Source organism: Labrus bergylta, chromosome 17 (genome assembly GCF_963930695.1).
Source record: "Labrus bergylta chromosome 17, fLabBer1.1, whole genome shotgun sequence".
Lineage (NCBI taxonomy): Eukaryota > Metazoa > Chordata > Actinopteri > Labriformes > Labridae > Labrus > Labrus bergylta.
The window spans coordinates 7,868,256-7,895,067 of record NC_089211.1 but is presented as its reverse complement, the minus strand read 5'-3'; the positions used below and the strand labels follow the sequence as shown (position 1 = coordinate 7,895,067).

Here is a 26,812-nt window from a genome sequence, read left to right as displayed (position 1 = left end):
AGTCAGTCGCTCGCTCGCTCGGGCAGCGCAGACGGAGACAGGATGGACAGGATGGACAGGAGGGACGTCTCTGTGCTGCCCAACAATAACCACCCGGACAAGTTCCTGCAGCTGGACGCCAGGACTCTGCCCGGGATGTTCCAGGTGGGAGCGCTGGTTTCCAGTCAGAGACACTGGCACAACAGAGTCTACTCACAGGTAAAGACTTCTTCACCTCACTGATTCTGACATGGGGACGGTACTGGGTCACTTTAGGACACAGGAGAGTCTAGAGTCCGTCTGACCCCTGGGCAAAGATTCACAGGGGTCCCTCCATCAGAACGACATATATAAAGAAATAAGAAGTTGGTATGATTGTTGCACAGATGATTTGTCCAGTTTGGATTCACAGTTGAAGAAGCTCTGTGCTTTAAATAAACACAGTCCAGCCTGCTGCAGGGAAAGATTGAAAATGTCCTTCAAATAACAAACAAATGAAGGACATTTGAAGTGATCCGTGCAGCTGCTTCTATACATTATAATCCTCTCTAACTTTAGCCTGAATTACTGCTTAGTCTTGCATATTCATGTTTTCTGTTTGTCTGTCACCCTCCTGCAGACGATTTGTGCTTTCTTTTACTTGTTTTTAGTTTTAGATCTCCCGTTCCTTCCTGAAGGAGCTGAGTAGTCTGCAGGGCGAGGCTTATATAGGTCTTTATACAGAGTTAGCATTTAATGACATCACAGCTAAGTAGGCTACAGCTCCTCCACATATGTTCACTCTGTAAATCCAAGATGGTGGCGGAGAAAATGCAAATCTCAAGCTTTCAGACAACAGCGTGTGCCATCAAGGTTTCACTGTACAATCTTATGTTCATATTCTCTCGTCCTGGTTTTCTCTCCACAGAGAGAGCGCAGCAGGTTGAAGCCTGACAACAGGCCCCCCCCCCCCCTCCCCAGAGGACACCCGGGTGGTGTTTGTGGACAGATACCTGGAGAAACACATCACGCCCTTCACCTTAAAGTCTAACATCAAGAGAAACCCTCTGTACACGGACATCAGAGCCACGGACACCGGAGGAGACGGCAAGAAGACCAAACCGTCCTGGACCGTCAGAGAGTTCGACACACAGACGATGCACGGAAACCTGGGAGATTACTTAAAGGTGAGCAAGGACGAGTGACGGGACGGCGGAGGACAGACGGGTTAAAAACCTGCAGATGGTCAACTGTGAATCAGATTTAAATGAAAACAAAAACATATCAGAACTGTGACAGTTTCAAACAATAACTTATTTTAGTTCCAGTCAGAGACCCTCCCTCCGCCAGAGGTCGTCCGTCCCCCTCCCTGTCCCCCCATGATGTTCTGTGAACACCTCAGTGCAGGTTTTAGAAACAGAGCAGAACACATAATATAAACGACTTTAACAGGATGACAAAAGATGAAAAGTTTTGGGAGTTTGTGCTGAAACTTAAGTCCTGAAACAAAAGAGTAAATCTGTCGTTTTTGATACCAAAGAAGAAGAGACCAAAAACAAAAGTGTTGATAAAGATGTCAGAGACTCAAGCAGAGAGAAATGAAGCAGCACTGCCACCAACTGGTCATTTCAGACGTCTCCACTACATCTAAACCCTTCTGTCAAGGGGGGGGGGGGGTTTAAGTCTCCACAGGACCTAAAGGGTCTGATTTAAATATGTTGAGGCTTATTATTTTCACTTTGAGGTACGGAAGCCCTAAGCAGACAAACGTACATCCACATTTCCGCGTGATGAAGAGAACATTTAGGTTGTTTTCTGAAGATCTTGACTCATTTCTCTCATTACTGCCCGTTTCCACACAGTCCGTGCACGTCGCAGTATGTCCGCTGTTCACTGCCACTCTAGTCAATGATGGTGTTTCCACAGCGAGCGCCACGGTTCGTCTCAGGAGCGTGCCAGCAGCGCCACTATGAAGCAGTTATCACTATCACAAATCAGTGTCATTATCCCGAAATATTGAGATAAATAAGCTGAAATGTGGAGGACACATGTCAAATCACATCCAATGTATGGATGTTTGTCCTCTTAGGGCTTCCGTACTTTGGGTTTAAAAATGCCACTAACTACAAAAATGTTTTTATTCAGGGTGTTTCTTTATTCATTATTTCATGAATGGACAAAATTCACTCATGGTTATGAAACATTACGATGAGAGTTGATCACTTAGACGGTTTTTCTACAACATGACAAAAACAAAGAAACTCAAAGTCCATCTGTCTCTGTTTAAACGACAGCAGATCTTCAGTTTCATTGTGTTTTTCTCTCTGTCCAGGAGGAGGAGAAGACGGCTAAAGATCTAGACTTTTGGCTGGAGGATCTGTACACGCCGGGATTCGACTCTTTGCTGAAGAAAACAGAAGCCGAACACAAACGGAGAAAACTTTGTAAGATTCTGTCCGCAGTTTTCCTGTCGGTTTGTGCGATTCTCGTCGTGATCATCGTGCCAGTCCTCGTTCTCCAGAAGAAAAACTGAAGGACGAGGACAACTTTGAAGACCTCTCCTGTCAAAACCAGAGACTGTAAATATTACTGGACGAAGCCTGAGTGACCTCACCCGTCTGTTCCTGCAGGGGGCGCTGGAGTCCCATCGATGGTGGTCTCCATGCTGGAAATGCTGTCTCAGTCTAACTTTCAGTCAACCTAACAACAGCTGAGAGCTGGAGCTGAGGCGGGTTTTAAGCCTCCTCACAAACCGTTACACCGCGCCCACCTGTCAATCAGGTCAGCTACACGCCTTATTGTGAATAACTCTTATCCTTCATCAAATCAAAACTGATGAGTCATCAAAACATTCACCCCCCGTACAGTGTGTGTCGATCGAGACATGAGCTAATCAGACCTGTTTGGTTTTTTGAACCAGGCTGTAAACATGTTAATCTCTGCTGTAAAAACAGGCTTTTTAGAATGGGTGTGTATGTGACTTCCTGTGCTTCTGCAGCCACCCTCTAGTGGACACTCGAGGAACTGCAGGATTTTATACTTCAGCATCAGCTTCATTTTTCAACACCGGAGGTTGCAGCTTGGTCAAAATGTGCTGATCGTTATTTTGTTCTGAAGATTAGAAAGAAATAACCCGCTGATTTCAACGACACGCCCTCATGCACATGAAGGTAATTTCCTGACAACCCGATGGTAAAAACTTTGCGGGTTCTTTCTGAAACATCTGACTTTGCATCTGAATGTTGGAAGTGCAGAGAGATAACGTGATGGTGGTGAGGATTATTCCAATCCAGTTCTCTTCCTGTTATTCTGAATGTCATGATGTAACCAGAGGGGGATCCAGTCTCTGGATCTAAGATTACACCACCATGTCTTCCTAACCACTCGTGTCCCCCTCCTCAGCAGAAGAAAGGTCAGAGCATTCTACTGAATAGTAGACACATACATTGTGCTGTGGTTGAAGCTACTCTCCCGACTATCCTTTCAGTCACCTAGCAACTTAAGCCATTCATTTGCACGCTCTCCCCCACCTACTCTACAGCGAGCACAGTGCATCCAATCTAAAAGGCCCTTATTACTGATATCGGCCCCCAAATTCCATGGATGCGATAGTTTTCTTAAATTTTAATATAAATATTGACTTGTTTTGAATATTTCACGTTTTAAACTTCAGAGTATTTGCTACTGCACCACCATCAGGATCAGAGGCAGATCACTGCATGGGCAAACTGGGCAAGTGTCCAGGACGCTGGGCAATGGGAGTTTGGCCTTAAGAATTATTTTTGCTAAATGTTCTTAGCCTTCTTGCTTTTGGTGGTTTCTCGGGTAAGGGAACAGAGACAGTCAACGAGAGAAAGTAAGCTGCCTTGTCAACGTGCTAAATGGAACTACAAACTATTTTAGAAAATGAAGGATCAATAACTTTTAGAGACTGCTGCTCATATTACTCTTAAAGGTGCACTATGTAGATTTGGTAGTGAAATTTAAAAGTTAGAGAAGTGAAATATATTTTCTGAACTAAATACACAAACTTTATTCAAAGAAAAAAATGGATCCCTGGACACTGTTTGGAGCTAAAAAGCTACCAGGAGAGTTACGGTTTCACTGTAGTGGCCGCCCAACACAACTTTTCTTGTAGCATTTTATCTTCAGTGTTACAGGGACCAAATTTTCCTCTGAGGTCAGTTTGTGTATGGAGTTATGAACATACCACAGAATCTGTACACTTACCCAACTTTCACATTTCTCTACCAAAACTACATCCACATTCCACATTTTACCTGATTGTGCACGGACCATAATGCGCACCAGAAAGTTGAAGTTCGATCCTTCAGTTTTTATCTGTGAAGAAGCCCGACAGGGTTTAAGTTTCTATAAAACAATACATGACAGAGTTCAAAGAAATATGTGCTGTGTGGTTGTGGGATGGATGTGTAGGTCGGGATCTGTGGTCATGATTACCCGTCCATGATCAGGACTATGAGCTCATGGCGCCAGCTGAGAGAGTTTGAAGAGGGACTTGATCTTTGGTTTGTTTTCATGCACGAGAGTGAAGAAGGAGGGATAATAAAAGAGCACCAACATGAGACTGATTTGATTTGATTTATTTATTGCAATAAAGATGTACAAAGTATTGGTAATCATAAATGTTAAAATGTTAGAAAAAGCATATCTGTGACTGTTAACAGTACAGTGTATCAAAACATTCCTGCTTCTAACCAGCGGGGTCGATTCCTTCCACGAGAGTGTGAGAGAGAGCGAGCAGGTGTGATCTGCTGCCACCACCACTGCAGTCCTGACCTCTCTTCAAAAAGGCATCGAAAAGATAGAAATACACTGAACAGAGACGCCGTCTGCTCCAATCAGAAAAAAAGCAACTAAAGAAAAAAATTAATCAACATGCAAATTAAGTCACAAACCGAAAAATCGAAAAAAAGACGAGAAAAAAATAAAGTGGAGAAAATCTAAACTAAAATAAATATCTTTCTCCGTACTCGACTGAAGAGTCTCCTCCGGTAGTTCGACTCAGACGCGTATTTACAGGTTAGTTCATGTGTGAAGAAGACCAAGGATGACTTTTTACACGTCGCCCATCGTCATGGCGAGGAGACAGGAGGGGGGGGGGGGGGGAGGGGAAAGGGGGAGGGGCTTTGGCAATCAAAACACGTACACAGTAAGAATGAGACGCCAGGTGAGGACAGGTACAGGTGTGTTTTGGTTTCTTCAGTAGGACTCAGAATCTACCTACGGGACAGAGATGAGGACGACCACACACACGAGGAGTATTTGGTTGTAAAATGTGACGGGAGGTCTCCGTGACGTACCAAAGGTGAATACCCCCCGCCCCCCCCCCCCCCTTGTGGTCAGACTCATACGTTGTATATACGTGTATATAGAGTTTATATTCTATAGTCTTTAATGTACAAATATAGAGCGACCCGTGACCTCGGAGAGTGACGCCAAACAAACCGGTCAAAGATGCTCTCCTTTGTTTAGACGAGTGCACAACAGCGCCCCCTAGTGGCAGAATCGTCCAAAAGCTTTTTGTTATTGTCCTTAATGTGTGCAACGCATAACTTCAACAACTTGTGCTTGGCTCTACGGAAGCCCAGAGCGGACATTCAGCCATGCTTTTTTTGAAACTCCTTTTCCCGGTGACAATGACTTAATTACCTCAAGATCTCATCGTCTTTATCTCCAGAGATAACATCGCTGCTGATCCTATGATAACGATACATTTCAGCTCTTTCCTCAAGATCGAGAATTTAACTAGTTATGAGAAGACCAGCGCTGTTACCCCGACGTGACAAGATTCTCTGGATCTTCACTCATTTATCTCGAGATAATTACGCTGGCTTCCCTGCAAGGTGTTCATTCCTCAAGTTCTCACGAGAAAAGTGTAATTAACTCATTATCACGGGAAAAGGAGCGTCGCAATACATCCTGAAATCACAGGATTCTCCAGATCTCATTTAATGAGAGATACCAGTGCTGGTTTATATTTCAGTTGTTTCCTGGAGATCTCAGCGTCATTATGTCGGTATCCCGAGAGATTAGCTCCATTATCCTGAAGTAACAAGATTCTCTGGATCTTTGGAATCAAAATTACCAGGCTGAAAGGATGCTGACATAACTACACCATCATGATGCAGATTTATGAAAAGTCTGAATTTGTAAGGTTTGTCCTGCAGGACGTCAAGGGAACTACTTTTAAAACGCTCCTTTTTTGGAGTTTGGATGCAAACTCAGGAGATCCTCCACTCGATGTGCTGAAACAGCAGATTACTGATACTCTTCAGTATGGTGACATCATGTTTGGTGATACTGATGACGTTCTCACAGACTCAGAATCTATTTTGAAATTAAACGTCTGCACGCTAAGATTTTATTTTACAACCATTAAAGCAAAGTTTGGATTCTTTCACAGCATTCTGTGCATCGCTACATGGACTGTGACGGATTAAAGAGCAGAAAAAAATAGATTTTATGCAGATGATGCGATCTTTATCCTGTGAAACTTTTTAACAATATATCAACTCATACTCCTGTATCGTGGAACGTATCACATGGACAAACAGCCGTAATCAGCTCTGGATCTCTTCAACTCAGTCGTGTTTTTAATCTTGTTTGTGGTCTTTATCAGAGCGAGTTTCTTCTGTCGATGTGCACAGTGTGTCAGAGGCATGTTTATAAGCCGTCTAGCAATCAAGACTAAGGCCTGAGGGGGGTGCTGTTGTGCACTCCAGCTGAACCTGGGGTCGTCTTTGAGCTTTCAAAGTTTCATAAAGATCTTGAGATCCTGACATGCGTACACATAGTATCAAAGTACTGAGGCTATATTAAATACACTGACGAGCATGAGAGTGTGTACGGCTACTGCGTACGTACTGAATGCACACACACACACTCCCCACAACCTCTCCACACAGATACACACACACACGTCTATAAAGTCCTGGCTCCACACTGTGCAGCTGAAGCAGAGTGATGGTTGCAGCAGTGGAAATGCTAACAGCACAGCAACAACGTGCTAACTGCTAACCGTCTGTGCAGGAAACAAAGAGAGACTATGTATGCTAACTCCTAAAACGGCGGTGTTTATTATCATCGTTATTTTACAGTACATTCAACTAACCTAAGAGTCATGTCACATTCCTCTCCTGAAATTGCAAACATTAAAGAGCAGAGAATGCTAAATGCTAAACCTGTTTTGTTTCTGTGGAAAAGCTGAGAAGATCAGAACGTTACAAATAAAAAGAACCCTGTTTCCCTCCATCGCTCTGTGGCAGATTTCACATCTTTACCCAGAATCCTCAGGAACCGTAAAAAGGCTCTTCAATCTGGATTACGTTACAGGTTTTATTTACTTCCTGGTTGTTAGCATAAAGGCTAAAGTTTGGGGTCATTCCCACAGACTGTATATAAGAAGTGGACGTTAGCTTCACGGTCTGAAAAATTAATTGTGGCTCGAACCTGCATTCTCTCTAATGCCCAGCAGGGGGAGTGCTACTTCTCCGTTGATTTGTTCCCTCAGTAAACATTTTCCTGATAAGTTAATGTTCTCAATCTCTAGAATCAAGTCTCCTTCAATGCAACGTGATGTTTGTTTCGGAAATAGTAGTATGATATGGTCCCATTTAGGAAGAGGGGGAGGAGTTAGGGCGGGGCCACCTGGTAGCTGGTCGAGGTTAGCACCCCAATGTATGTCCCAGTTTAATGGTTGTATCCCAGTTCAGGTCTGCATTCTTGTGACGGTGCATTTGAATACCGATAATGCCACAGCGTCGAAGGCCCCTTCTTTCCCTGGCCCGACATATCCTGAGATTAGCTAACCACAAATTTAGACAAGCTGGTGGACTCTCAAGCAGCCGATAATTAAACTTTTAGATGCAAGTCATTGGATTCAACTCAATCAAATGGATTCTAATACTAATGTAAATAAAACAAAAGTGTCCCTGAAACTTTAGATTTTCATTTCAGTAATATGTTCAGTTTTGTGGTGCAGCTATCAAGGTTGCACGGCAACAAGGGCGGAGCTTAGAGGGGAAAGGGTAAGGGGCGGGGACAGCTGGTGAGTGGGCTTTGCAGGCTATGAGGGCTGGGTCCTTCATCGCATGCTACCCCAGAAATGAGACACAACCACAGTGACTTTGATTCTGTATTTATCCGGCTAACTAAAACTAGCTCCGCCCTCCCGCCCCAAATATGGTCACCTCCAGAAAACAAGATGGTGAGACGTGAGGCTTCAAAATGGCAGCCCACGAAGAAAAGGTCAACCTCATGTTGGCTACGTCCACTTCTTTACAGTCGAAGGAGCCGTGCAGATATTTAGAAAAATTTCATCCTTCATGTTTTTTAATGATTCTTGTGTTTGGGGATAAATATATATTAAATTAAATATATATATATTAAAATATTTAGATGCCATTAAAGCCTTTTAAAGTGTGTGTAGACTGAACACACTTTACAGATTCTGTATTCAGACTCTCGTCTCTCTGGTTTTTGTAATCTGATCTGAACTCATGTTTTAAATCCTTGTGTGTCTCCTTAAAGTAACTTTGCACTCGTGTCTTCAGAATAAATGTCACCGCTCCGTGGAGCAGCGCTTGTGCTTTGTAACATCATACAAATTAAAGTTTAGGACAAATGACCTTTTTGGTTATCTCAGCGTGCCCTCACCCTGCGGCCAAGTCCACATTACATCCATTTTTTACATTAGTGTTATATGTACACATGGCTTTTCTTGCAGCGACGGGTCTTACAGAAGACGAGCAGCCAGCGTGTGTTTTTGTAGGAAATGGTTAGTGTGAAGCAGAAAGCGCGGCGTCTGAAAGTCGTCCTGAAATGAACTGAGGCGAGTCGTCCTTTGACATGAAGGAGCGATGGACTTTTATTACAAGTACTTACAAGCTCATATGCATAGAGGTATATCTTCACTCAGCCCTGACACATTCTCATGTCACATTCTTTCCTGCCAGCAAGTCTTCCTGCACACTGTGGCGCCGCGTGTTGGCCAATCTCTGCACAGCGAGGCGTCGTGGGTAAGAGAGACCAGCGGTCCGTCAAACAGCCACAAACACTCGCGACTACTGAGGAGCTAACGCTGGGGGGAAAAAAATGGAATACGATCCCATCTGTTGATTCACCAGCAACATGTAGTGAGTCCTAATGCGGGGGGGGGACACGATGGGAGGAAAAGAAGACAATTGCCCTCTGAGTTTACCCACAAACCGTCCAGCCAGTATGGCTTATAAGAGAAAAGGAACTGGTGACAATCGTTAGCATTAAGGCAAAGTTTAACTAGCTTAGTGGGTGGAGCAGTTTCTCTTTCTGCAGGGGGGAGAACCAGACAACAAAACAGAAAGAAAGATGAGCAGCTACAAGGGCGTTTCAAAAAAAAAAAAAAAAAAAAACTAGCTTCATGTCTTTTATCACAGACAAATATCTTAAAGTTCAGACCCACCTGAAGTCAAAGTGTGGCTAAATATTCAACAGCTTTAAATAGGAAGACTCAAAAAGTGAATAAAATAAAACACATGTTGATTAGGGTAAAAGAGAGAAAGAGAAATGCAATCAAGTGGACACCCTTCATTAAGTTTATGCAATCCACTCGCATAAATACAACGCTCCCACTACGAAGGAATCACATTTAAAACTCCTAAAAAACTACTCGCTACTCTCCACCAATAATAAAGGTCATATCGTCAATCTGGATTACTTCATCTGGAAGGCACATCCATAAGGCTTCAGAAGGTGTTGCAAAGCGTTCTGCGTGCTTCTCTCCCAACACGTTAAGGACAAAAAAACAAACACGGTGTGATTTATTGCTGCATCACAAACACGACGACTGGTCCGGTTTCACTCGACACACGTTAATGACATCAAGGTTTGTTTGTTTTTAAATGTAACTATGGGAACGACGTGAACGTTGTGTGCACGACTGCCTGAGAAAAAATCATCAACTCGGATTAAAACAAAAAAAACGAGATAAAAACTGGAGCTACAAGCAGAGAACGAACGAACCGACGACATCGTGGAATAAATAGAAAGAAAAGGAGCAGAGTGGGCGACAACAACGCCCACCCCCCACATTCCTCAATCACTCGTAGGCCTTCTCCACCTCTCAATCCTCCATCTTTATGATCCCAGTGTTGTTGCGGTCAGGGGCTGTGGTTTACCGTCTCTGGAGTGTGTTTGGACTGGGAGCTGTGTGTGTGTGTGTGTGTGTGTGTGTGTGTGTGTGCTCCCAGAGGTGGATGTGAGACTTAAAAACTCAGATGCTCTTCTCCCTGTATGCCTCTGTCTGTTAGTGTGTGTGTGTGTGTGTCTGTGTGTGTGTGTGTGTGAGTGTGTGTGTGTTTTAGGAGTAGAAGGTGAGGACGCTCTGGTGGTTTCCGCGCACCAGGATGATGGGGGGCAGGTCGTTGGACAGCGCCTCCAGCCACGCCATGTACAGAGTGCTGGACACCGCGCCCTTCCTTGCCAACGGCAAACTCCTAAACACAAGAAGAAGAAGAAGAGAGGGACATCAGTTGATCTCAAAATGAACTATGGAACACCTGGGGGGACGTGCAGGAAAAACTTGAGAGAAGGAGCGGCATTAACAAACTGTCTGAGCGGTGAGAGAGAGAGAGAGAGAGAGAGAGAGAGAGAGACAGAGAGGGAGAGACACACAGAGACAGAGACAGAGACACACAGAGACAGAAACAGAGAGAGAGAGAGAGAGAGAGAGAGAGAGAGAGAGGTTAAAACACCGGCTGTTATTTAAAGTTACATCCTCTCACTTAAAGGGACAGTGTTTATGCTGGTTGTCCATTTTTACCATCTTCAGCACCAACGGAGCCGAGAAGTTGATACTTCTTTAGATTCTACGTTTAGTCAGAGCACGCCCTTGAACACACACACACACACACACACACACACACACACACACACACACACACACACACACACACACACACACACACACACACACACACACACACACACACACACACACACACACACACACACACACACACACACACACACACACACACACACACACACACACACACACACACACACACACACACACACACACACACACACACACACACACACACACACACACACACACACACACACACACACACACACACACACACACACACACACACACACACACACACACAGAGCAGCAGCTTACATGACGATGAGGTTGGCGGTGCTCGAGTGCTCCTTCAGCAGCTCGTTCAGTCGGATCTGACGGTTTGTCTGCAGAGAAACAAACAGGTTTAAACAATCAGGTGTCAGATTACCTTAAAGTTCTCACACACTGACTCTGAGCCAGTACACACACACACGCACACGCACACGCACACGCACACAAACTATGCAGCACAGTCCATCTGCCTACAGTGAGAGGATGAGAGAGGTATCACTCCTCTGACTTTTCCTGTGCTGCAGAGGCTTTTGAGATGGCCTCATATGAAAGACAAAGTGTTTAAACTTGTGAAATAAAAACAGAGTGATAACACATGTAATGATAAAGAGAATAGTAGTGAGCAGAGTGCACGGACCTTGGCGCGGTACAGCTCCAGCTCGTTGTCGGTGATCCTCCACGGTTCGCTGTTCTTCAGACTCTCGGCCGCCTCCTGTTCCATGTCGTCCTCCTTCAGCCGATACGGCTCGATCATCTCCTCGAAGGCCGCCACGCTGCACGAAAGAAAAGAGCCATGATCAAAAACATCGAAATTTAAAAGCTGCAGAATCAAGCAGAAGAAAAATGGTGAGTGTGAATATAAATCAAGCAAAGAAATCCTCAATGTTTTATGAGTTTTCCTTTTTTATTCTTAACATCATGTGGACCAGTACTCTGTCAATCAGATGGATTTATTTCTGATCAGATCTGATTTCTTATTATCATAATGCATCAGAATTTCTTTGCACAAAACATTTAATTAGCTCAGATTATTTGAAGCACAATTAAATATTCTGTCACCTTACCGGTGTTCTCTCTTTGCACAATACAGCCACAAGGGGGCAGCATTGATTCATATTTCTGCTTTCTGGTCATGAACTCATTTGAAAATCTTTGAGCAGGTTGCACCTTTTCAAGACTCAGGTACATTACCAGACAGAAAGCAGAAAACTCCCTGCAGCTCGTTTTTTAAGTCCGTCACCGTTTGAACGAGTATATGAATATTTATTTGACACATCATAAGGTTGTTCTGATTGGATCTACTTTCATACAGAATCTATATTACGTTCTGCATGGTGAGTAAAAGGTGACGATGAAAACTGTGACTCATCTTTGGAGAAGACGAGCACTGAAGAGGACTTACTGCTCCTTCTTGGGCTTGGTGTTGATGTCTCCCAGCACGGTGATGTCGGAGAAGTCTATCCTGAACTTACTCAGCAGAGTGGCCATCCTGCAGAGACAGAGACAGAGACAGAGACAGAGACAGAGAGAGAGAGAGAGAGAGAGAGAGAGAGAGCGCTTTAGGATGCATTCAGGAAATATCTGGGAGACATTTTCAGCTGAAGGAGCTGTGGGCTGAGATAAGAGCTCTGAGTCACGGTGAAGGCCGGGCTGAGCTGCTTTAAATAGATCTGTTTGAAGACGGAGACTCTGGGAGGGCGGAGGAACGTATGACGGGCTTTACTGGGAGCTCGGAGGCATTCAGTGCATGAGGGTAATTTCCTTCATATCCACCTTCAAAAGACGCAGAGAGCCACAGAGGGCTCTACGTCTTATTCCAGCTGGTTACGCTGTTCTTTGTTCTGCTGTCACATTCCTGATTTAAGTGTGAAATCACAACACGAAGACGACCTTCCACAGCTCTCACCGGGGCGGCACAATGACGGTCAATTACCAAAGACGCTGCATTTAAAGGATTTTATCTTTTGGGGTCTGAATGACTAACAATAGATTTCTGTAGCCTGCAGTAGTGCTGTGGTACTCGAGACCACTTTCTGAAGGTCTCGGTCTCGCCCTGCCTTGGTCCAGGTCTTTACTCGGCCTCGATCCTTAATGGTCTTGGTCTTGTATTGTGGTCTTAACTACAACACTAGCCTGCAGCAGTAAAACGGGGATCGCAACTGGTGATCAGTAGGAGTAAAAAAAAGAAGATAACAAAAGGTAGTCTGGAAGATTTCCCAGTACTTTGGTGATGGGATGGAAACTGACCATTTCTCACATTTACGAGCGGTGAAATAATTCACAGTCGATCCGTTCTGATGACCCACAAGCAGTTCAGGCCGACAGATCGATGGACGATAAAACGACATTGTGTACAATAAAAGTGGTGCTGCTAAATCCTTGTGCAGAGTCTCAGTGGAAAGAAGGCAGCTGCAAAACTCACAAAGAGATCGAGTTTCTCTTCAGCTGCACCACCAAAGATGACATAAACTAACTTATCGATGCAGCGACAGATCGCAGCCTTACTCTCTGTGCAGACTCTTTTTAGTCCAAGTCATAAATGATCATGTCTTCTTACGACCTCTGGTTTAGGATTCGAGCATTTAACCATACATGTTTATTTACTTTTTTATTCCTGATGCTAAATTCACTCCTTGAATAATCCAGAAACTTTGCAGCAATAACTCTGATCAGAACTCGATGGTACGTTCTGCAGACGTACGCATGTTTGGGTTTTGGTGTGCGACAGTTTGACAGCAGGGATCTGTTCAGTGTAGGTGCAGGATTCATGTGGACTCTGTAACGCCCGTTATTTAAGAATGCGAGCTGCACTCTTGCTGCCGTTTGAGTTCAATGCAGCTTTTAGCAGAGACACACCGCTGGTCAGATGATCTGTTGATGTGTTCAGTTTGTAGTTCTGCAGTAAACAAACAAAAGGTGGAAGTGCACGCGGAGCCGAGAGCTCGCATGCACGCCGAGATAAAAGGCTCCACTGCTAGCACCAAGCTAATTTTATCACACAAAAGGAGGCGGGAGGCAGCTGGAGGAGACAATGAGAGACTGTGACAGAGGTGTGGGGTGAAGGTGTGTGCGTGTGTGAGTGTGAGTGTGTGTGTTCAGCAGATTTAAAGCAGTTAGATATCCTCACTCACTGAGAGCAGGTGTTGAAGGTGTAGAATCTTTTTCTTTAAAATATCTAAATTAATAAAAAATGGACTAAACTAGTTATAGATATATTTTTTTGTTGAGTTCTTACATCACCTCAAATCATTCCAACAGTTATCAAAACCAGAGAAATCCGTAATTTTATTGTGGTAACGGGACGCTTCTTGTCCTGGTGGCCGCCATGACAAACCTGACATGTTCTCTCTGACTGCTGGCGGTGACATCAAACAGACTTTATCGTAGTCATGGAAACTAGAAAGCTGGCAGCATGACGTGCTACAGGTACAATTGACTGACATCACACGTCATGCGATGGGACTCATTTACATGTTGCTATGGTAACACGATAGATAGCGTTCGTTCCACCCTCGCAGTGAATCATTTGAAAATAAAAAGAACCTTTTTTCAGACTGCTTTGCCGTAACTAAGCTCAGCCGTCATCACGTCTTTGTACACTCGTATTGATTTCGCCATGATTTTTTTCTGTACGTTATCTTTCACTCGTGGTAGGAGGTCATGTACTCACGCTCGGCGGTCGTGATCGATCCTGTTGATCTTTCCTCCGATGAAGACGCGGATCTTGCAGTCCTTCCACCTCTTCTTATTGGTCAGCAGGTACGGGATGAGCAGGGTCAGACCTGGACCGGAGACAACATACAGAGTCTGTTATTTTAAAGTCACAGCTGGCTTCATCAGACTTCTTGTTGTTTAGACGAAACTGGAGGAGAGCTGCAGGTTTCTACCGGACCTGTAGGAGTCACTGCTGCACCGACCAAAACATGAACCCCTCTGCATCATTTGATATTTTACTCAAATCAAATCAAGTCTTAAAGTCCGATATCGTCACAGCCCGAGTCCAAAGGAGAGTTTGATAATATTACTTTTTATGCACAGAAAGGTTTGAAGGATAAACATTTCTTATATATTTCAGAATATGTTCTGTCATCTATGGAGTTTCTGAAGGCTGGTTGTCATGGTAACACATATCAGTCAGATGGATCAACTGGAAAAAGGGCACACTTTAAAATCCACTTCTCCATGTTTCTCTTAACTCTAATATGTGTCTGTCTACAAACCCCCCAATGATGAGAAAAGTCCATCCTCTCCGTCTTTTGTCTGCTCCACTTTTCAGAAAATGTGTACTCAAACAGGCCGTTTGGAGATTTTCCCTTTATGACATCACAAAGGGCAGTAACCCCTCCCCCAGGTGGGTGACACTCCCACAGCTAGGTGTTTGTTCTGCCCTCTGAGTCTGCCTTCTCAGTTGTGATTCTACTTTAGATCACCTCTGAATGTTTCCGTCCTCAGCCGTGTGACCTGCTGCTACCTCTGAACCCTTTAATCCTTCTTGACCTACTTGCAGTAAATTGCTCGCTCCGCATCATTAGCTGCTGCTTGCTGATAAACGTAATCAGTGTTACAGACTCGTCCTTCTCCACATCAGTCCCTCTTTTTTTTTCCACCTCTTACATCAACCCCATCATCATTTTTATACACTCTTATTTAACCCATAACTCTCCGCTTCTGAGACGAGGTTGTGCATGAGAGAAGGTGAGAGTGAGATCCCAGACTATATTATAAAAAAGATCTTAAAAGGTCACATATCCTCCTCTTCATCAGTTTAAATAAGTCTCAGAGCTCCTCAAAACATGTGTGTGAAGTTTCTTGTTCTAAATCCACTCTGATCCTGTATTTGATCATGTCTATAAACCCCTCTATTTCAGCCCTGCTCAGAACAGGCTGTTTCTGTGTCTGTACCTTTAAATATGTAAATGAGCGGTGTATGACCACGCCCCCTCTCTGGAAGGACTTGGGTGTACTCTGGCTTTCTCGCTCCATGTCCTATTGTTTACGGTGAGAAGGCAGACTCAGAGGGCAGAACAAACACCTAGCTGTGGGAGTGTAACCCACCTGGAGGGAGGGGCTACTGCCCTTTGTGATGTCATGAAAGGTAAATCTCCAAACGGCCTGTTTGAGCACACATTTCTGAAAAGTGGAGCAGGCAAAAGACGGAGAGGATGGACTTTTCTCATGATTGGGGGGTTTGTAGACAGACTAGAGACATATATTAGTGTTAGAGAAACATGGAGAAGTGGATTTAGAATAATATGTGACCTTTAATAACATTATCTACTTTTTTGTACCCCTGTGATGTGTGTGACTCGTCACAGCCCCAACACCACAAGTTCATACTTATTCTGTGGGAAACACCAATCATCTAACATTTATAAAAGATGAAGGCTGTCAAAGAAGCTGATTATTACAGAATCTGCTGCTTCCAAACAGGAACATAGCTCCAGAAAAAATCAGCTCCGAGCATCAGTTTAGGACTAATTAAGAGGTGAGAAGTGTGTGTGTGGCCAGCAGTGAAGAGGCTGACATGATGATGACGATGAAGATGTGGAGTGTCACATGTGATAGCGTCTCTCACACATGAGTCACACCCGTGGCCTGCTCCACATGTCGACAGCCTGCTGAGATCCTGACAGACTCGACGCACACTGACTCACTCAAACATACTGAGCGTGTCAGAAACACACACAGCTTTTGTTTTCTCTGGGATTGTAATCAGTTATGTTTAAGACTGTCGAGCCTGTCAGCTCCTCTGATAAAGACGTCACTGATTGTTCTCACAGCAGCACGGGGGGATCAAACGTTTCTCTTTAACATCAATACATTAAAAGGATTAAAGATCTCCTTTTATTAAAGCCTCCTGAGACCCAGAAGAATCAAAGCCTGAAGGATGAAAAACAATGTTTGTGGATGTGACTGTAGTGGATAGCGGGATGTTTCAGACTCATCTGCAGCACCAACTTGAACACTGATGGAGAACAGTCTAAATGTAAAGTGAGTTCACTTGATGGAAGGACGCTGACAGTTTCACACTTCTAATGTTTTAGTAACGCTTAGCAGAGACACTTTATACCATCAGTAAACACAGTTTCCTACACGGCTGTAGTTAGCACGGCCCTAGTTACCTAGGGCTGGTCAAAAATATCGATTCATCAATGCATTGCAATTACTATTTTCCCAATTCAAAATCAATTCAGGGAAATCCTGAGATTGATTTTTTTCCCCCGATGTAATGACACCCCCTCTCCACCGGGGGTGCTGTGGGTGCTGTGAATTCAGCTCAGGCACAAATGTGCACTTTAGATCTTACTGTATTTTCATGTTTTATTATTATTTAACAAATATCAGAGGGTATTGTGAAGAGTTATCTGGGTATTCCTGTCATCTGTATGTTTTATCAAATCAATATCAAAGCATATTGATCAATATCGAATTGAATCGTGACCCAAAGAATTGAAATCAAATTGAAGTGTGCGGTTGTGGACAATACCCAGCTCTACTTTTAGCACCTGTTTTTCATCTAAAAAGTTGGCTGCGTCCTACAGTACATACTGGTTTGACAAATAAACTAACTACTGTAACATGCTGACAAACGCGCCGTTATTACCGAAAGTGCAGCCGCAACCATCCCGACATGTTTGAAAATTCACCTCCAGCACAGAACTGGACAGTACTTTAGATCCCATATCTACAAAGAGGATTTCTATTATATCATATGTAGCAAAGAAATGCTTCCTGCTCAACTGGAACCAGCAGAGACCTCCAACTTTCAATCAGTTCAAACTACTTCTTAATGACACTTTACTACTGGAGCAGTGAACTTATAGCTTAAGAGGGAAAGGAGACATTGTCATGGCAATATGGAAGCCTTTTATGGACCTTTGACTACACACTGTAGACTCCGTCTAAAGGGATTTTCCTTATTCCTGCTTTTATTATGGTAACCTTTATATTTGATATTTTTGTCTGTTAAATGTAAAATGTTCAAAAACCAATAAATAAAACAATGGAAAAAATCCTGCATCTAATGAACACTCTGGCATATTGTTCAGTAAGTAAAGCTTGTGGAGCGCTGGACTGATTGAAAGACTTCTCAGCAGTGAGACCCGCAGGCTGTCGGTTCTTCAGAACTTTCTCTGCAGGCTGAGAGCTCGACTACCGTACTGTAGTGAGCAGGAGTGCAAACAGACGGTACTAAAAGAGTGACACAGCTGCATAGAAACTGCACGTTGTAGACTCTGCTGAGCAGGAAGACACTTTAAACCTTTCTTCTCTCAGAGAGACCGCCAAAAACAGACTGCGACTTATATTCTGTATTTTACTGTAAAAGTTTTGTCTCAATAACGCAGCACACTGTTTCCTCTGCTCCACTTTTACACTCCAAGTATTTTATGCAGAGTATCATATCATGAGGTCCTTAGTTCCCGCCTTACTCAATGACAGGATCTATTTCCTCATCCCAGCCTCACCTCCATCATCAAACAGCCACCAGACGTCCACGGTGCCTTTCCCCTGCTTCTTGGTGAACTGCTGGCTGGCCTCCAGCAGCCTCTGGTCGGACACGTTCAGAGGGATGGTCGGGCTCTTCTTGTCTGCAGGGATCAGCACCAAACACACACAAACACAAACAGGAAGCTGATTTAGATGGAAGGCGTCATAAAGCTGAGAGAACCGTTGTCTGTTAGAGAGAAGGACTCTGATTGGACAGAGACCGAACAGAGAAAGACCTGTGTGTGATCAAACATCATCACACAGTCGTAATAAAACAAGAAACACAAAGCTGTCAAACCTCAGAGATCGTTGTTTCCTCTGTTCATTTGTTTGTGGTTGTTGAAGTCGTGGATATTTTAAAGATACCTGACCTGAAGGTTTGAAATGTTCAATTAAAGGAGCAGTCCAAATTCTAAACATTGTAGAGAGCTGTCTTCTCCTGATGACCTGATAACTGCTCTCATATCTGGCAAACCGAGGGGTGTCCAAAACAGCCGTGTGGGGGTCACCTTAAAACCGCCTACCTTCTCTGGTCCAAACAAATCCAGAGCATTCAGGACCAGAATCTAAAGTTAGGAGGAGGACATACTGGCTGTCAAACCAGACGTAAAATAATGCTGTAACTGTAGAACGAAGTTGGTGGACTGATCAAGGTTGCTGATTTTGTTTCATCAATAGATTTTTGTTGGTAAAGTCTGATTGATTTGATTCATTTGGTCTTAATGAACAGGGGAAACATCATCAGTGCTGCTCAGACATCAAACAGGGAGAGAAGCTGTGAGAGGAGCAGGAGGAGTCAGCTGAAACATGAAAACAGGAGAGCGGTTTTCATCCTGGAAAAAAGAGGAAGAAGAAGCTGCAGACAAAGTGTCACCTCAGAGAGACAAGAAGCAGCAAAGAGACTCCAGAACACTTTGGAGGAAACTGCACCAACTCACGACAAGAAACAGTCCAGACTCGAGTTAAAGGCACAGTCACAGAGTTCAGAGAGTGGGGACGAGTTAGAGCTGGAGAGCAGGATGAGAGAGAGAGAGAGGGGGGAAGAGACTAAATGTTATTCTTCAAAGCCGGAAACACGAAGCAGACACCGAGCAGAGGCAGCAGGGAGCAGGACGGTGTGTTAATATGAGAGGAATTCAAAATATACTCTGAGATCAGGTGAGAGAGAGAGAGAGAGAGAGGTGAGAGAGGAGAGAGAGGAGAGAGAGGGAGGGAGAGAGAGAGAGAGAGGTGTGAGAGGAGAGAGAGGGAGGGAGAGAGAGAAAGAGGGGCAAACAAAGAGAGAGGTGAGAGAAGAGAGAGAGGAGAGAGGATGAGAGAGAGGACGAGAGAGAGAGAGAGAGAGGACGAGAGAGAGAGAGAGAGAGAGAGAGAGAGAGAGAAAGAGGGGCAAACAAAGAGAGAGAGGTGAGAGAGGAGAGAAAGAGAGAGAGAGAGGGACAAACAAAGAGAGAGAGGTGAGAGAGGAGAGAAAGAGAGAGAGAGAGGGACAAACAAAGAGAGAAAACCAAAGCAGAGGAAGGTTTAAGGCAACTCAATAAACGGGGTCTCCTGCCTTTTTTCAACAGGGGCTGAGTGGGAGCTTTGCCGTCATCGTCGTCATCTGAGAAACGTGAGGAGGAGGAGGAGAGAAAAAATAAAATGTGATTGAGTTAAAATGTTAATGAGATGAACCATCAACTGAAAACAGAGGGTCCTGGTCACGTAGCGAGATGAAGATTAGGAACACAACACGTCCAGTTAATCTAAATTAACGACTAATTCATTATTAATTAGTGTTTAGGATCTGGTCACTCTCTGCGTTGTGAAGCGTTAATAAACACGTTTGATTACACGAGTCGATCACACTGAAGCTATTGACCATTTTTATTCTAAAAACAAAAAAAAAAAAATCACAACAAGTCCAACGATCATTTTTAATGATCAACTTCCTGTTTACATTTTAAACTTCCTGTGAGGAACTTTCAAATTAAAAGTTTCTGATCATCAACCATGAAGCGTTTGATCTCATTTAACAGCAAGTTCTCACAGAAACACACACACAGCACACACTGTGACCAAAGACATCTGTGGACTAAAACTGGGCGCAGTGGGAACACTGGGGTCACAGGTCACTGGGGTGACTTCCTGTCAGGGAAGCATGTGTTTGTGTTTCTGTGTTTGCGTTTCTGTGTGTGTGTGTGTGTGTGTCTGATTTTGTGCATACATAGGCATGTGTGTGTGTGTGTGTATGTGTGTGTTTGTGTGATTGTGTGTGTATGTGTGTAGAAGCAGCATAAAGGAAACTATTGATGGATTAACTCGGAGCTCTGAGAACGTGTTAAACTGATTTCCGGGATGAAAAGACTTTGTCTGTTCTGACCTGGAACTCGGTGAGTCACCTGAGTCAGATGTTTAATGTTCACTTTTTGGACAAACATGTAAATTCTTTAGATTTTTTACCCCTAAAAAGTGAATCCTTCTTGCACAGAAATGTAACTCGTGCAAAGGAAAAACTTCCACATCCGTTAATTTTGCGCCCTTATTAATGAGAAACTGACTCTAAATCAACCTGAGATGATCAATAATAATGATTCTGCTCCTTTACTGCAGAGTACACAGAGTCTGGGCCGCTCAGGAAACAACCAGCTGCTCTGATAACGGACTGAAAACAATCAAGAGGTGAGTCTGCAGAATGATTGTACATTCATGACGTGAATATTAATGAAACTGCAGAGAAGCTCACAGTGTCTCTGCCCGGTCTGTTCTGCAGAATAACTGTGAATGTAAGAAGTTAACATTCACAGTGTGTGTGTGTGTGTGTGTGTGTGTGTGTGTGTGTGTGTGTGTGTGTGTGTGTGTGTGTGTGTGTGTGTGTGTGACCTTTCTGAATGGCCGGGCTGTTCTGCAGACTCGTGGCCTTGGAGGACGGTTTGGATGAATCAGCGTCAGAGTCTTTGCTGGTGTCTATGGACACGATCACATCCTTCATCCCCGAGGATTTCTCCTGAGAGGACAGCAGCTCGTCTGGGAGGAAGAGGGGAGAGGAGGGAGGAGGAGGGAGGGTGAGACAAAATATCAAGAAAACAAGAAACAGGAAGTGAAACAAATCCACACAGACACACTGGACGACCATAAAGTTCAGGGAATCACAAGAAACAGCATCAAAAAAGTTTCATCAAATATGAAACTTTAGTCCTCACTTCAACTCTTAAAAATCCTGAGTCCTACATTTCCCAAAATGCACTTCAATACTTGATGTAGGTAATTTTGACCGTTGCATCAAAACATGTCTGTACAATAAAAATCTTAAAAGTGTCACGATTAGCCTGTAAGATTCACACCTGCTGTCAGCCTGGCTTCAATCACATTCAGACTGAAGCCGAAACGTCACAGCGGCGTAAATATCGCGGCTTGAAACGGCGGTCTGAATACAGTTTCAGATTTAAGGAGAAGCGTTTTGATTTGAGAGATGTCAAGATACACAGTTTGACTCATGTGGCTGAGGAGTGAAAAAAATTATAATACAATACTCTTTATGTTTGTGGTCGAGCTAAAAAAAACGATCCGATCTGGGGTCACAGGTCACTGGGGCGACTTCCTGTCAGGGAAGCATGTGTTTGTGTTTCTGTGTCTGCCTCTGATTTTGTGCATACATAGGCGTGTGTGTGTATGTTTGTGTGTATATATGTGTGTGTGTTACCTTGTCCCTGGATATGAGACACATCCAGTCCCTCCTTCAGTCTGAGGATCACAGCACCAAACTGACTGTCGAAAGCATCACTGAGAGAGAAAAACACAAAAGAATAAAAAGATTCCGATCAAAGAGTACGTTGTGAAGTACACACACACGCACACGCACACGCACACACACACGCACACGCCTCTGCCGATGTAAATCAAAGGTCACATAGCGGAGCGTATTAACCGTGATTTTAATATTTGAACCGTCCCCGACCTTCAGCTCTAAAACTTTAATCCTCACACGTTACAACCAGGAACTCTCTCAGCTTAAACAATCACATGACTCCTTCAGGGTCCAGCAGGGAGGACAGATTACACACACACACACACACTTTAACGCTCTGTTACTACGAGTACATACAGAGTGTGTGTGGGATACTTTTACACTTCTTTAAACTGTTCGGTGTATGGATCTGTGTTTGTGAGTTTCTACACCCACATACACACTCACCGTGAGAATATAAATGAACCTCCACCCACAGGAGCGGAGTGATACAACCGACACTCAGACACTGAAAGTGATAATGATCCATCCGGCTAAAACTCACAGAGACGAGGAAGAAAAGGAAAAGAAGAAGGAGGAGGAGGAGGGTTAGACGATTATAAGGAAAGAGGAGGAGAATGAAGAAGAAAATTAAGATTGATGAGGAGTGAGGGAAGAAGGAGAAGAAAAATGCAGAAAACAAGAGGAGGAAGAAAATAGAGACTAAACAGAAGTGGGAAGAGGAGGAAAAATGATGTAAGAGTGGGAGAAGTACGGAAAGAGGATAGTTGAGGATAAGAAGTAGAAGACAAAGGAGCTGAACAGCCAATGAGAGTGACTCCTCTCACTAACCACGACGACACGACGCCGAACGACGCCAATTCAACATGTCAAATTGGCTGAAAAAAGGCCGACAGAGCCGGACACACCGCTCAAAAACAGAGAGGCAATCGCTCACCGACGGTCCAACTAGGACTGAAGGCAGAGGATCTCCTCGGTGTGTCAGGGCCTTAATGTGTTTTTAAAAAACAGGCCCAGTAAGTGTCCTCCTCTGCCCTGCTCCCCGCTGTCTGAAGGAGCATCTATGAAAAAAACATCCTCATTCACTATTCATGCACACACAGCTTTTGCAGGAGCGTCTGCCGGAGCGTCTGCACTGCTGAACCAAAGTGAAACCAGTCTGCAAAATCTGATTCAGGAAAATGTTTATTTTCTAAGATATGCAGCCATTTCAATAAGACAGGAGAGAGGGGGATGAAGTCAAAGAGGCCGGGATGGTTTGAGGAAGAGGATATTAATCAATGGAAAGAAAATTACCAAATATTTTTTATTATTAAAATACGGCTTTTATCATTGTTCATGAAATATGTTTAGGATTTGTTGGTTCCAGCTCCTCAAAGATGATGACTCTCTTCTTCTCTCTTTCATTTATGGTGGTAAATAAAGATACTTGTGGACTGTTGGTTTGACCATTTAAATCAGAATCTTCAGTTTCAGTAAGATCTTGAATATTTGACGTGTTTATATCATAAATAAATCGTATTTCTCAGAGGATCAGAGTAGTCAGTAGGCGGTCGTCTTCAGCTCACAGGATGATATGATTTCAGCTTCCTGAGTTCTTACTGCAGAGCGCTCGAGCACGTTCAGACATTTATATCATGTCCACAAATGTCAGAGGACTTGACCTTTTCGAGTCTAATTTACAGACAAGAAGAAGACAAACAGTGTCCACACAGAGAGAGATATTCAGTCTGACCTACAGTTTGACCAACACAGAGGTCGGACATGTTCATGTAATAAGCATGATTTAAGTTCTATCCTTCAGGACGGGGGGGTGACGGGACTTTTCATGTTTCATGTTCACGTGTAGTGTCATAGTGAACGACAATCAAGGCCACATCCATGTGTCATCTAACCCCGCCCCTTTTGCTCCAACCTCATGACATTGATCGTTATGATTGGTCGGGTACCACCGTATATCTGTCAGTCAAGTCACATGGCTCTGTAATCGCCTAATCTGACACGGTGACCATTGTGTAGTCTGAGCTCGGCATGACAGTAACAAGTCTTATAAACTCACTGGATCATGGTGATGTAGGTCTCCACGTTCATCATGTCTCCGTCCCTCCAGTCGTTTTTAAAACCCAGAACCAGAGTGTTCGGCTTCAGGCGACCCAGACCGGCAGCCTGCAGACGGAAAGAGACTTTAGTGACACTTAAAGGAGCAGTATGTAACTCTGACACCTAGTGTTTAATATGGGTACTGCAGTCCAAATTCGAAACATTGTAGAGAGCCTTCAACAAGTGTGGATTAATCCCCCGCTTTAAGAAGTCTCTGATAAATGTGCTTCTTCCTCCTGTTGGAGTTTCTCTTTCAAATGAAACTCCACAAACTCTGCTGTTGTTTTTTTTAATGATCTAAAACATCAGCAGGAGCCAAACAAATCATGATTTACAGACACACATGGCTGGTATGGGTTTTCTTTTATTGGATCTATGGGTAATAAAAAACGGAGCATGATGCCAGTGTTGTGTTTTAAATGAGCAGAGAATCGCTCTCCTGAGTTGGCTTCAGGAATCATTATTAATGTGTTTCTGTGCAGCCTAATGAGAACTTTTCTGCGATACTGATCCATAAAAAATAACAAGACTCTGATTTAAGACGACATTAGAAACTTTTAGGAGGACCTGGAACAGATTTTAAAAACCTTTACAGCCTTTTACTGAAACAAACAGAGCTGCTTTATTTCGCTGGGCAGTGGAACAATGTTTCCTGGGATTCATCTGAACCAGTAGGTGGCTCATGTAGCTTATTAAGAGTGATTTCCTCCATTACCTGCAGCAGATACTGTGTCCCCTGCCTCATGTCCTCAGCGTACACGGGCGTGTAGAAGGCCTTGTTCTCGCTCTTCAGGAGCCAGCGTTGATAGCGGGCCTGATCTGAGGCCAGCTCTTTGAAGTTCGGCCTCCTGTAGCCCTGCAGGACATAAAAACAACACAGACCATCAAACTCATTCTTACAGTGAAGGATTCAACCTGCACAGTTCTGCTGACTGGCTAGCCTAGAGTAAACACTCCTACAAAAAAATCTATATTTCCTGAAGAGAATAAAAAAATATGGAAAAAGGTAGCACTAATGAAGAACCTGCAAATGGAGAAAACACTCCGCTGCACTCGAGCACAGGTACAGGATGTGGAAGCTAACGTTAACCATCACTCAAGCGAGTTCCTTAAAAGTTTTGGAAGAGATACGGGGCTGTGCAAAGACACTAAACAACATTTAATCCAAGTTGAGCACAAAAAAGCCGAGGCAGGGACACAACATGAAAAGATGGAAGACGTGCAAAACGTGGAACAAGTTACAGGACTGGTGGTAAAAGTGTTGAAACATCCAAAAAAATTAAACAACTCGATCAAGAAAGGAGGACCTGACAGGAAAATAAATGGATATATAATGTTCCTGATGGAGCAGTTATGGTGGTTTTTGTGAAAACAAAAAAGCTGCTACCCAACATGTAGCTTGACATTGAGAGGTCACATGGCGCTCGCCCCCTGACACCTCAGAGAAGACAAACGGCGACAGTAATACGTCCCGCTCAGAGTCTTCCTCTCAGGGACAGACTGTTTATTCCTGCAGCAGAGAGCTCACAGAGCTGCTCCTCCATTGGGCGGGAATGTTTACACACTTTGGCGTCACTCGGTGCTAATGGGGGCGACAGAAAGACACAGGCTGCCATTTGAGGTCAGAGGCCACTCGTGGAGGTCGGCGTGTTCCACAGAGCTGAGTTCATCCAATCAAAACGGCCTCTCTATTGTGGAGCGTTACTGCCAGGCTGAAAGGCTTTTTAACACACAGAGTACACAAGAGTGGAACAAACGCATTACTCGTACCGCTGTGGTTCAACGACCTGTTTGATTCTGAGCTCCAAAGCTGCTCAGAGAGTTTCCTGGGCTCTATCGTTACAAACGTCCACAAAACTTTAAGTTTTTTCCCTTTGACTTTACCCCGGACTATTTCCTGCCAAACCCCCTGCTAAATTTAGTGCGTGACGTCGGGGTGAGCTGATGTGAGAACGCAGCAGGAAATACTAAAGAAGAGTCCCGCTGAGTGAGTGGGAGGGGGGGGATGACGTTAATATCCTGCAACCACCACACAACAACAGACTGTCTGCACGCCAACTCTACCATCTCCGTGCTCCAATGAACCTGCTGCATGTTTTCTGTTCTCCAGTTTCTTCTCCTCCACTCTTCAGTTCACATCATAAACATGTCAACCTACACGTAGCGCTGATGAAAAGGCAAACAACAACAGCGCAGCAACTTCTGCGCTGTTTTCACGTTGCCTCCTGAGAGCCCCCCCTCCATCTGTCCCACGGGGAAAGTCTCCCGCTGTGAGGGGCATGTGTGAACAAGCAAATAAGGAAGATTCAGGCAGCCTGCCTGATCATTTTCTAGACATTTTCAGGAGTGCACGTGTGAGAACGGCAGTGTGTTTATCTCAAGGTTGTTTTTTCTAAAGTATTTTTTTTTATGATTCTTTTGAATCTTTTCTTAACAATCAGGTGAAACATCTTCAGAGCTGCTCACTAAGAAAAAAGGACAAGAAGCTGAGAGGGGATCAAGAGGAGAAGAGGACCCCTTTGAGTGAAGGGTTTTGTTGCAGTGTAATTCTGCAGTGAATTAATGGTTTGTGTCCATGCAGCTCATTAACACCTCACTGAGCTCAAACTGGACTC

General features: G+C 44.0%; 2 protein-coding genes and 1 long non-coding RNA gene across 4 annotated transcripts in view; 2 read left to right on the top strand and 1 right to left on the bottom strand.

Moving 5' to 3' along the window:
• Nucleotides 1–4,436, top strand: part of minar2 (membrane integral NOTCH2 associated receptor 2) — an 8,265-nt gene extending 3,829 nt beyond the window's left edge. The window contains 3 exon segments of the mRNA XM_065965413.1: nucleotides 1–198; nucleotides 891–1,145; nucleotides 2,291–4,436. The exon segment at nucleotides 1–198 is cut by the window's left edge and continues 31 nt beyond it. Of these exon segments, the coding sequence (XP_065821485.1) occupies nucleotides 43–198; nucleotides 891–1,145; nucleotides 2,291–2,491 (612 nt within the window). The 5' untranslated portion in view covers nucleotides 1–42 and the 3' untranslated portion in view covers nucleotides 2,492–4,436.
• The window catches only part of LOC136183162 (uncharacterized), a 254,481-nt gene that overhangs the window by 166,476 nt on the left and 61,193 nt on the right, over nucleotides 1–26,812 (top strand). The window lies entirely within an intron of this gene.
• slc12a2 (solute carrier family 12 member 2) overlaps nucleotides 4,547–26,812 on the bottom strand; it is a 59,248-nt gene continuing 36,982 nt past the window's right edge. Inside the window, exons 17-27 of one of the 2 annotated variants that reach the window (XM_020649401.3) lie at nucleotides 24,913–25,053; nucleotides 24,157–24,263; nucleotides 22,053–22,132; nucleotides 21,233–21,376; nucleotides 19,926–19,973; nucleotides 18,349–18,471; nucleotides 14,553–14,664; nucleotides 12,285–12,371; nucleotides 11,520–11,655; nucleotides 11,147–11,214; nucleotides 4,547–10,454 (exon numbers count right to left, since the gene is read on the bottom strand). In XM_020649401.3, coding sequence (XP_020505057.1) covers nucleotides 10,319–10,454; nucleotides 11,147–11,214; nucleotides 11,520–11,655; nucleotides 12,285–12,371; nucleotides 14,553–14,664; nucleotides 18,349–18,471; nucleotides 19,926–19,973; nucleotides 21,233–21,376; nucleotides 22,053–22,132; nucleotides 24,157–24,263; nucleotides 24,913–25,053 — 1,182 coding nt within the window. In that variant the 3' untranslated portion in view covers nucleotides 4,547–10,318. The remainder of the gene's footprint in view (nucleotides 10,455–11,146; nucleotides 11,215–11,519; nucleotides 11,656–12,284; nucleotides 12,372–14,552; nucleotides 14,665–18,348; nucleotides 18,472–19,925; nucleotides 19,974–21,232; nucleotides 21,377–22,052; nucleotides 22,133–24,156; nucleotides 24,264–24,912; nucleotides 25,054–26,812) is intronic. The other variant, XM_020649402.3, reaches the window with a different exon arrangement.